The following is a 12,188-nucleotide window of genomic DNA, read 5'->3' as shown; positions in this document are numbered from 1 at the left end:
AACTGGTGGATCACACTTAAATAACACAGCAAGAAACTGCTTTTCCAATTCTGAGGCTCAGAAAAAATCAAGGCATTTAGGGTAAGTGAAACAACCTTGACTATGTAAGTCAATCCACACTCCTCTAATAAATTTTCATTATTTATTGTATTATATCAATGACCATTACCAACCCGATTCAGAATAAAATTATTAGATTATAAAACATAAACTTGTACTATCAAGTTAGCTGTTTGTATACATTTTTTATCAAATATGTAAATTTTCATTTATCATCAGTCATATCATGACTTGAGCTTAGGTTGAGGTATTTTTAATTTTATGACTATTGACCAGAGATCAGGGAAGACATATCTACTTGCTACAAAAAAGTGATTTAAAGCACATATAATTAACACCATTCTCCATCATGTGGGTCAACCTTGCAGTTCAGGTAATTGTGTTTACCATTATGTTATTTCGGTTGACCTATGTTGAGAGTAGTAATGGGGATTAACTTTTCATATTGTCTACTATTTTCTTATTAGTGCATTGTTTCAACTGTACATCATGATCGTTGCGAAGAACAGTTGGCTATAGAACATCTTTCATGCTTTATTTTGGACGTCAAAATAACTGCATGAAGTATATACTTTGAAATTAAAGAAGTTGCTCGGCAGTTGTTAGTAGAAAACACCTAGGTAATCATGTTGAGTGGTTTGGTATAAAGGTACAGTACCTTCTTGAGTATGAGTTATCAAATGTATAACTTGCAACTACCATGTAGAAAGTAATATGTAGAGTTGTCTTGTGTTTTACTACATGTAAATATACAATTAAAGTGTATACATAACTAGGCTGATTTAAAAAAATGAGCAATTGAAAGAAAGAAGGAAACAACAAAACACATTAACAGTATAATTACATATGTAAATGAAGAGAAAAGTGTAGTTTGGTTACATTGTCAATTTTTTATTTGTTTTTGATAATTTCGTGTGATGTATTTTTTGTACATTTATCGATTTATTTTGTGCTGCCAATTTCTGTTAGAGTAAAAAAGGATGCTTTTACACTATGGACACGTTGTAAAATGTTATCCTTTAACACCACATGTTAAAATCAGAAACGTAGAGAGAAATCCTGTTGGGACCTAATACCAGATATGGGAGTCGATTCAAGGAGTAGGAACATATACGATCTGGTGAATTCAAATATCCAACATACTCCCCCTATAAATAACAACCACAAATTCGGGAAAATTTAGTAGATTATACCACTACTTGATATTTTGAGTTGTAAAATCTCATATGGTTACAGATATGACCATTCATAGATTTATCTACTGTGTATTTTTTACAACATAAAAGTAAAAAGAGTTTTTGAAAATTGAATACTGCATAACTGGTTATGTACCAAAAGTTGAAGAATTTATGAATGTTATCAAACCTGGCTACTGGGGATGAATTACATAATTTAAATTTTAATAATCATTTGAGTCAGGGCAACCGCTGTTTCATATTCAATATATAAGAGAAACAATGAATACTGAGTTAGAGCAGGGTACTAATAAACAACAAAGTAATTCAAACAATGTCAACAGTGAGGAAATGGGGTGCGTGATATCTGAATTAGAAACATGAATTAATAAATAATTTAAAATTAATGACAGGTTTAAGATAATTCTTAATTCATTGCTTGCTTTCATTGGTAACTACATTTACTTATTGATCGCAGTCCAGGTTGGATTTTAAGCCTTATTTGGTTTAGGTCATGGATGAAAAGCCCATCGCGTGGGAAAGTCCGTTTAGAAGAAACACAGCGTCATTATAGAAAGTGACAGTGAACGAATACATGTGTGTTACTTGTAGGCAAATCGGGAGTTGTAGCTTGTTAGGCGTTTCTTTGTTAAAACACATTTGAGAGATGTAATTATTTGAGACGATTCTTATAACAAACAACTGGCTTAGCGTGTTAATTTCGTACAATTGAATGCATGACTTGGTGTATGATTATTATTGTATGTTTCTTTGTTGTTATCACTATTATCACTAACACTATATACGCTTTCGGGGGAATATGTGAAAAATATTTTTTGAACAAGTACAACTGGCATTACATGAATATATATGTGTAATGCTGATACTGATGTCATCTATGTATGTTTATAGACCGTTATCCAAGTTGTGTGACATGTCATCTATACATGCTCAATGAGTATTATCCCATTCACGTGACAGCTGTGCGGCAACGCATGCAGAGCAATAGCTAGAAACACAGCAGTCTTCAAGGGCACTGCCCTAAAAGCAAAAAAAAAACAAAAGAAGACGTTACATTCAGATTTGTTTAAACGTGGAATCGTTTAGCACACTAACACCCATTAGTACTGTGGAATGAATGGCATGTTATATCCATTGTAAGGCAGTGTTATTACACGTTATATGCATGGTTGACAGCATGGCTAGATTGTATAAAAAGCGTCAAAAATGTCTACATGCTGTGTCCTGTGCACCAAATCAACACCCGGACAATACATGTTTATTTCAAATTTGCTGAGAGGATACTACTAACATTAACACAACTTTAGTATACTTACATTTATACGATTCATTGTTCTGACTTTCATTCGTAGAACCATTAGGTCAGTAGGGAAACAGGCACAGCACGGATACATAAAGCTTTCACCCAGTTTATTGGCCAAAAAACACCTATAAATGCCAAAACAACAGAACGCCGCCATACCTATTGAAAGATATACACCATTACATGTCAGATAAACTATTTTAATCATTTTATTATCATTTTTATGATAACATACATATTTTATAGTCATCTGTGTAAACTATGGACAATTACGTGTGTGCCAATAACACTGTATGCAGACTGCTTGTCTTGGATTCTAACAAATAATATATACGATAATATCATATCTGCACCAAATGTTAAGTTGAGTACTGTCTATTAACGCAACCCCTTCCCATAGATACGTCTTATAAATAACAATTGACTGAATATCACAGAAGAGGTTGACATGATATCAATAGATCCTCTATATAAAAATCACTAACTGACACACAGATTTTATTTCCGTTACAAGTGATGATATTAACATAATAATTAATTATTGCGGAAGGTTATTCATATTCTGTCACCTCCGTCCTTGGCAACTGACGTACACCCCCATGTAATAGTTGGACAAACTTCAGTACTAATAACGTTTATAACTAAAAAACCAAGACCGCTGTGTCAAACTCAGCAGGACACTTAATTTTGTCTTATTAGTGAACCGCATATCGAGTGAAAATATTTGTATTATTTTTTGAATAATGCACAATAATTATTTCATGCTTCAAATATGTCTCTCATGGCAACCCCCTCCTCACATGCCAGCCCAACCCTCAACTGCATATATTGAATCGTACAGAATCGGGAATGCAGTCAAAATCTGTGTTTCGGTTTTTCAGCGTGAACATCTCTGTCAATACGTATTTTAGGATACCCGACATGCTCTACGACGTGCAGTCTTGGGGTGCTATTTCTTGGGATGATGAGTCATTGTATTAATCAAAATCAGTTTAAAGTCGAGACATAACCCCCCTCTCCCAGTCCCAGTGTATGTTTTAATGACCAGCACCACATTTTAATATATAGCCAATTGTATTGATATATAGAATGAACGTAGGGGTCAATGTTTTCAAAATAAAACACCCAATAGAATATGCAAATGAGTATTAGTTTGACCTGATTGAGCTCGTTTCACCATAGACCGTACTTACAGCTTTCACAGTCTTCGAAACATCCGAATAGACCAGTAGACCATCCACCGTACTCTTTAATAATAACGACGTTCTGAAAACAAAGGAGGATGTTGATAAAAGTTGATCTAATATCGCATACACGAGGAGGAAGGTGTGAATTTGCCAGACCAACTTTTGACGGTCAATGTGGGGGTGGTGATTCAGAAAATGAATTTTATACAGATGTTTACGAATACTTCGTTTTCAATTCTTCAGACTAGTTTTCGTAATATTATGGTAAAGCACCTACCATAATAAGAGGAGATGTCATACGTTTAGGAAATCTGCTAGACTACCTATTTTTGGTCAGTTTGGCAGTGCTGATTTTGAAAATGTACCTTATATGGGCGTTCTGGGATGCGTGTAGACCCGATTTCAGCTTGTGTTTGTCAAATTATCCTAAAAACTAACCATTAAGTGGTAAGAGATGACAGTGTGTAGAGAACCTCCAAACAAGCATTTTCTGGTGAATGTTGAAGCGCCGATTCTGTTAATGCAGGATAAACAGGTTTTCAATGCTGCATACAGCCTTCATCTTATTTAGAAGCCTCGTCAAATCATTGTAGAATGCATTCATTTTAGACTTATTGAGAGTGAATTTATTTTCTTACATTGTAATTAGATTTTGCCTCAGTTATGACAATATGGATTATACCACTTTGATATTTGTTATATTACGATGTGATGTAAGTAGAATCCAACTACTTCATGGAAAAATTATAACTTGTTCTATAATGTTCATGGGCTTACAATATACACGCAGCCTATTGGCTAAGATCATCATCTGTTTGAGATACACAGTGTAAAAGGGAAATGAAAGCAACCGGACTAGCCGTTAAAATGTAAAATAGTATTTTGCACCAAACATAACAAAAATAGTCACTAAAATATAAAAATTGGCGTTACTGCCACGAAATGAACAATTCTGACATATCAAATATCAAAGCAAGCGGATCAAAGTTATCATCGCATAAGAAAAAAATGAACATCGTTCCCATTTTATCTCAATGTTATTTTGATATGTTAAAGTTTTACAGGATGCTTTCGCGCCATTTTCGCTAAGCTGTCTGTTTGGCGTTTAGAGCTTTCGTTTTTTTGGAAAAGAAAATCGCTTTTTAAAAAAGATTGATAAACGAAACTAATCTTCGAAAGTATTAAGCAAGATATTGGATCTGTCTGTTACACAAAACATTTCAGGCAGATTTAAAAAGTGTACATATTGTTTCTATTGTTTTGGAAACCGAAGTCAGTGCAATGCAAATCACTATTTTCTGGGACAAATTTAACAAAGTAAATAATCCTGTACTTGATTAAATTTTCTGACTATGTTAATTCAAAGTAAACATTTACTATACAGCATGTGCGATTTTAAACGACGCTTCCGTACGACACAATATCGCCAAGCTATATGTCATTACGTGTCTTCCCGTCAGTCCCCATCAGTTCCTAAAATAGAAGCATGTTTACTTTAATTTAACATATTAATTACCTGGTCGTGTATTCGGTAATATTTACTGTCGTTGTTGACTACCTGTAAGGTTTTTGGAACTACTTTATTGCTTGTCACTGATCTCCCGAATGTATTAATATCTAACTGCAAATGGCGGAATAAACAAGAAGTTAAACCTGCAAGCTTTCTGGTTTCTTTGTCGCATTTGAATTCACATTGCTAATTTCTAAATAACTAAGTCTTATTTCAGTGATTAATCGTATTAGGTTACTATAAATATATTTTTAGTGTGCTTGCTGAAATAAATGGTAGGATAGTAGTATTATAACTTTACTTATATAACTACTTTCAGTGATATTTGTGTATACATGTTTTAATTGTTATACTTACTCAGTAGTGATTATTTACTGAATTGTTTTCACTGATTGTCATTGCAATTTTTTCCGTATTTTTGCAGAATTGGTATTATGTACATTGCAGAGTTGAGTGACCTTGTATAGTTTCATATGTTTTACATGTACTTTCCTCATGATTTGATAACTTGAATTGTACTTTCTGCTCATTCGTATCGACTCCGCACGTAGTTTATTGGGTTGCTATAAGGTGTAACCTTGTGTTAAATTTAAATGTAAACAAACGAAACAATTGTGAACAAAGATTTTGTGAACTTAGTCTGTGTAGACTGATACTGTTAGCATTTGGAAACTCTTAAATATTCAGTATTTAATACTAATTAGTATTGTATGTAGTTTTAGCTATTGAGTGGACTAGTTAAATTTTCCTTGTAAGCTTGTAGGTGTACTGACAGCTAAGATGGCAGCACGTCAAGGCGGTGAGAAGGATATGGCTGAAGCTATGATACAGATTGGTGAACTTAATCCTGATCCAGCTGTAGTACCACCTGGTGAACAGAACAAACAAGGACATGAGCGTGATCTGCGTACCAGACAGCTGGAAGAAAGACAGGAATTTCAACTAGAACTAGAACTAGAACAAAAACAGAGTATAAAGGACCAACTGTGCCCAAGTTTGAAGAAGGTGAGTATATAGATGTATATCTTTATATGAAGTTATGTATTTGAGTAGCCAGAAGCCACATGGGCTACTCGTCTGGCAGCACTTCTGTCAGGAAAGGCTCTTGATGCATACTCTAAGATTTCTTATCCAAAAAGTTTGTAAAGCGATTTTGAAACGATATGAACTTACTGGAGAGGAAAGCAGAAAAAATATTCATATGGTGAATGGAGAAATGTATGCTCTGGATACTCGGATCATTGCTCGGATGCTCAGGGAGTAGATAGTCTTGAGAAAATGAAAGACTGGATCCTGACTGTTGAAACAGACCCATACATACCTGCAAGTTTGGCTTTGAGAAAAGAAACCTAAAACTACTGATTCTGAGTCGAGTTGGCAAATAATCTTTTGGAAACCCATAAGAAACAAGAATGTTGTAATTGGCGTTTTAACGATAAAGAAAAACAACAACATATCCACTGAGAACAAACTCAAGCGAAACAAAAGCTCATTCTTACACGTTATGCTTGTCATAAACCAGGACATAAAGCGAATACATGTCCTAATAAGAAAATAGGTGCAGAACACCATAAAACCTTTTGTTGTTATCTGTAGAAGTTAGTTCCAAATTACAAATATCATGTAAAGACAAAACAGAGAGGTAATTGACATAGACACCCAGGAGAAGTGGATGGTCGAGCAATAAGTATATTAGGAGACACTGGATGTGATCAAACGATTGTTCACACTGCTTTTGTATCCCCTGAAGTTTATTTAGTAGATCAGTTTGTTAACATAGAATTTGCAGATGGTAATATGAGAGCTTTGATTCTCGTGTTCTTATTAGCGTTACATCAGGTAACCGGGGATCGTTACGTTCACCAACCCTCTCGACCAAGCAAAGACAAACACAGAGATGGAATCGTGTCAACCTCTAGTCTTCGCGCCACATGTAGAGCTCTCCAGTGCTGACCCGCCTCGCGGAGAACTCCCCAAGACTGACCAAGACTAGCTTTATCCACTTCTCAAAACCTTAACCCATCACATGGAAGTTTAAAAGCTCGAGGCGTGGCATCCACACATTTCACTCACATGCAGCCATTCACACGAAGTACTTAACACGTCATATGTACTTGATTAATTGTCCGGCACATTAGGAAACTACACATACCAAATTGTCAGGAATAACAAACCGTTGGCGACGTTTTTCGTAATTAGTTCCCTGAATGATGACAGGTTATGGGAGAGTGTTGAATGATGTCACCCACCACATGAAACCTGCTATCAAGTCGGTATCTAGACACATGGAAATAAATCCATACAGTAGTTCCAAGGTACTACCAATGGCTGTTATTAGTGTAAAGATTGTTTGTTATGATGGACAAATTGTTGCTGTTGTATTGGAAACTCTACCTGAAGACAAACTACTTGGAAATGACAGTGAGGAAACAGATGACGAAACTTTCTATCACATTTAATGAAAGACTTGTGTAAGTTGCTTGATATTCAGAAAATAAAAAACATGATATGTCCGCCTTATCATCCCATGGCAAATGGTCTGGTAGAGAATTTCAATGGTACTTCGCGAGTACCCAGAGAGTTGGGACAGATACATACATTGTTGTTTGCCTATAGAGAAGTGCCACAAGCATCCATAGGCGTTTGAACTGCTCTATGCTTGGCTAGAGAGAGGACTCTTAGCAGTTATGAAAAAATATAGTGCATTTTTCAGTTGAAACAAGAGATAAGTTAGCACTAATTAATTTTAGGTCTAGCTCAGCAGAACCTCGCAAAAACACAGCAAAACAGTAAGCAATGCTAAAGACAGAGAATTTAATAAAGTGCTAATCTTGTTACCATCATCTACAAACAAATTAAAAAAGCAGTGGCAAGGACCATACAAGATAACCAGTGTCTCCAGTAGACTATGAAGTAGAGATGGGCAAGAAAAGATGCAAAAAGAATATATATCATGTGAATATTCTATGATAATGGTTCTCAAGGAGGGTAAAAGTCAGAGTAAAAGAAGATGAGAAATTTACAGAAAGTTCACCAGTTGAGTTGAGACAGAAACTTGGAAATATGTTGAGCTGTACAAAGGATTTACACCAGAACAGAAACAAGAATTAAATACACTGTTAGAAAAATGTAGTGATCTCTTTACAGACCAACCTGGTAGAACGTCATTGACAGAACACAAAGAGGTCACTACAAAAGAATGACCTATATATCAAAAACTGTATAGAATTCCGGAATCCCTAAAAGAAGCTGTCAAAACGGAACCGAGCACGATGTTATCAGCTGGAATAATAGAAAATTGTATTAACCCATATGCTGCTCTCAGGGGATTCTCTGTTGACTATAGAGAAATCAATAAACCATAAAATATACCATTGTAAAATGATGCACGTACAAAGTCCACATTCGTTACCCCATTTGGCCACTAATATAGTGTTATGCCGTTCGGCAAGGCAAGTGCACCGGTAACATGTGTTAGTTTTATGCAAATGATTCTAGAAGATCAAACGACCTACCCAATACTACAAAATCCAGACTTTGGTAAACCAGTCATCATCCAGATGCAAACAACACAGTACTTAGTGATGTGATAAACCAGGAAAATGATGCCCAAGAAAATCCGATAACTTACCTGAGCAGAAAGCTGGTTCCAAGAGAAATAAACTATTCCACTATAGAGAGGGGGTGTGTAGGTATCGTTTGGGCCATACAATTGTTACGCCATTTTGTATTTGGTAGGCATTTTACTGTTCAAACTGACCAATCAGAGTCTGATATTACAAGAATTCTCTTTTGATATTGTATATCATAAATGCACAGATAACAAAATTGCCGATGGTTAATCCAGTGCTTGGGCAAATTAGGTTGTGTGAAAAGCAAACGTAAAGATTTGTAGTGTTTTGTTACAGTTTGACTATTGTAAGTTTGATACTATTGGAGATAAATGTATTCTGTTATTTTATAACATGATTTATATTAGCCGTGTACCTGTATTGTACCTTACCACGTTATTCAGAAACCAATTTCTGACTTTGTAAGAGGGAGGAGTGTGACGTTTTGGGGACTACTTTATTGCATGCATCAGAATACATACTTTTGTAATGGTGCTATATGTCACCTAATCACTCGAGTGTATTGATATGTAAATAGTAGTGCCGTTGGTGTTAAACTTGGGAACTCTCTGATTTCTTTGATGTTCGTGTGTTCCTGAGTTAACACATCACACTAGCTCATTAATCATTTATTAGGTGAGGGGGAAGGTCGTTTTGGAATCCGGTATGACACTGATTCAGACGATGACAATGTTGATTAGCCAATTTTTGGTAACGACTACAATCAGGATATTAGTGATGTTCACTGAAATTCCGTAGAAATGATTTTGATGTAATTATCTGATCTTTGTTTTAAGTTAGAGAACGACTCGGTATTAAATAAAAATACCCCGAATTCATCAAAATTATATTGTAATTAGGTTATGTATTAGTTTCGTATAAGAATAATGATGTGAACAAAGTTGGCGATAATCACAATATTTTTTGAGTAAATGTTGTATCTGAACACAGTAATAGCAGCAACATTCATTGGAATACAACCACTACATAGCAATTGTTGGCATATTAAAGTCTAAAAATAGCTTTACATAACAGGAAAAATATTGTTCACTGTCAACTCCGAAAAGCAGTTTTACATAAGGGCTTACAAAAATTGCTTAGTTTCTATACAACCAAATACTGTACATTGTATACATATTCTAAAAGCTAAAATATACGAAAACTAATATGGACATGTTTGGTTCTCTCAAGCTAGGTTATTGAAATGTTCACAGTGGCTCCACAATATTATACGTTTATTCATTTTAATATTCAAAACATTCAACATATTTGCGTGTATCAACAGAAAAACGACAATAAGAGTTCATTGGATTTATTTGATATCTGAGGTTAGTCAAATAACTAATCTTTGACATTTCCCAAATATACTGAACGCCTGCAGCATTGTAATGCAACATTAACTTCACTCGGGGTGATTTGGGGGAGTTGAGACTCGCATGCTTCTATTTATATTCCTGCAAATCTGCTGCAATTAGTTAATAACAATGCATGAATATGTTCTGTTCTGTATCAGAATGGCAACTACTCGACTACGATGCAATGTAACTCACCGCGTTATGTTTACGACACCATAAACTCGGTTCGTTTAAATGGTTTTAATTCAACAGATTTGGCAAATTTATGACTGTAAATAACCGAGGTGCACAGCAGCAGTCACTAAAACCATAATTAATAATGATTGTTATGCTGTACTTGGAGCTCGTCGTAAAAACAATACCATATTTGGGAAGCAATGGCCACCGGATTGACTTGACTACAATATAATGCAGTGCGATGCAGGTTTTAGGCCATATAGTCAGTCTGAAGTGCTTGTATTTCCAATAAATTTTGCTCACACCCAATTTTACTTGACACAATTGAGACCTAGTGAAATGTTTAATTTGGCTGATAAATTGTGAAATCAGCTTCTCAAAATGCATCAAATAAAATTTGTCTGGCAAATTTCCAAAAAATTTGATTTGTACGCCTGTACAACGTGCATTTTCGGATGCAGCGTCTCACAACTATTCAGAGACAGTTTATCTGACACCCCTATTTTATAACACATCACCCCTCCTCACTAGTAATAGTTTAAGAAGCTGAAATATGTTGCTACGCAACATGGATTTCTGATTGTCCAGAAAAAGTTGACCTGTCAATTTCGGAAATAGCGCCCCACAAAATTGACTCCCAATATTCTAAATGAGGAGTTTTACATTAGCAAAATCGAGGCTAAACTAAATTCGGACAACGCTCATTTCGGAATCAGCACTGCAACACTGAGAACCAGAATAAATGGCCTGGCATATATTCTGACTCTGTGACCCGTCCACTTTCTAAAGGAAGTTCTCAAACTCAATCGAGACTAAACGCATCCGTAAACTGTTTTAATCAATTCTTAATTCTTATTCAAACAAATTGGTCTGAAAATTGTTGCCGGTCTATTTGTGATACAGACAAAAACGAGTACGAGTACAAACAGAAAGGTTGCCGTGGTTTAACTAGATAATTCAGCTTGAAACGCATCTACAAATATTCCAGGGTGTTAAAGACGGTATTTTGTACCACAGTCCCTCGTTTGTGCACATTAAAAATAGTGTGTGTGTGCTCGCCACAAATCTCATGGCGCGACGACCTCCGTTATTCATTGCTTTATTTTCATCTTTTCAACAGGCAGCCTAGAAACTGTTATTTCCCCCTACCTGTGGCGCCTGCCAAGCGGAAACGGGTTGCTGTGTCATCACATTTGATTGTGGTGGCACCAATGGGGCTGTACTTATTGCTGGTACTCCGGGAGGCTGTACATGTTCTTCTCCCTCACCAACTTGCATTGATGTCACTTTCCCAAAATCTGAATCTACTGTTTCGTTCATCGCAAAGCAAGTCACGTGATTACTGAAAAAAAAACAATTTAAAATATAACAGGGAGGAGTTCATTTGTTGAGTATTAAAACATCACATAGCGCACGTTCGAATTTGTGAACAAATTCTGTACTTTATATGAAATGTATACGTCATATGTGTTCCACACCGAACACTACGAGCCACAACGGTTTAAGTATCCTGTAGTCCAACAACAACCAACAGCACCCAACCAATTCACCACAACAAACAGCACCCAACCAATTCACCACAACAAACAGCACCCAACCAATTCACCACAACAAACAGCACCGCCACCATCTACAAAACAACATTTGACACCTAACAGGCGATACTCAGGCGATATAGCGTAGTCCGTGTTGATGTGGGTTCTTAATTTATTGCCCCTGTTCTTACATTGTAGAATTCACAATACCATACTCGTGTGTTTGAGTTACTGAATAAAATGTGTCCTATCCT

General features: G+C 35.7%; 1 protein-coding gene across 1 annotated transcript; it reads right to left on the bottom strand.

Moving 5' to 3' along the window:
- Positions 1–2,114: 2,114 nt before the first annotated feature.
- On the bottom strand, positions 2,115–4,044 carry LOC102809576 (placenta-specific gene 8 protein-like). The gene is made up of 4 exons (XM_006822938.2): positions 4,024–4,044; positions 3,753–3,825; positions 2,573–2,718; positions 2,115–2,276 (listed from the first exon to the last, which is right to left on the bottom strand). Exons 1-4 carry the CDS (start codon positions 4,042–4,044, stop codon positions 2,187–2,189), a joined length of 330 nt encoding a protein of 109 aa, XP_006823001.1. The 3' UTR covers positions 2,115–2,186.
- Positions 4,045–12,188: the final 8,144 nt, after the last annotated feature.

Source organism: Saccoglossus kowalevskii, chromosome 16, assembly GCF_978046115.1.
Source record: "Saccoglossus kowalevskii chromosome 16, keSacKowa6.1, whole genome shotgun sequence".
Lineage (NCBI taxonomy): Eukaryota > Metazoa > Hemichordata > Enteropneusta > Harrimaniidae > Saccoglossus > Saccoglossus kowalevskii.
The sequence above is the reverse complement of the archived record's forward strand: the minus strand, read 5'-3'. Positions and strand labels throughout refer to the sequence as shown.

Coding starts and splice junctions, on each gene's coding strand:
- LOC102809576 (XM_006822938.2), bottom strand. CDS start 4,044: ATGACATCTCCTCTTATTATG. Junction 3,826..4,023: donor TGACATCTCCTCTTATTATG/GTAGGTGCTTTA, acceptor CTTTGTTTTCAG/AACGTCGTTATTATTAAAGA. Junction 2,719..3,752: donor TTTCGAAGACTGTGAAAGCT/GTAAGTACGGTC, acceptor ATCTTTCAATAG/GTATGGCGGCGTTCTGTTGT.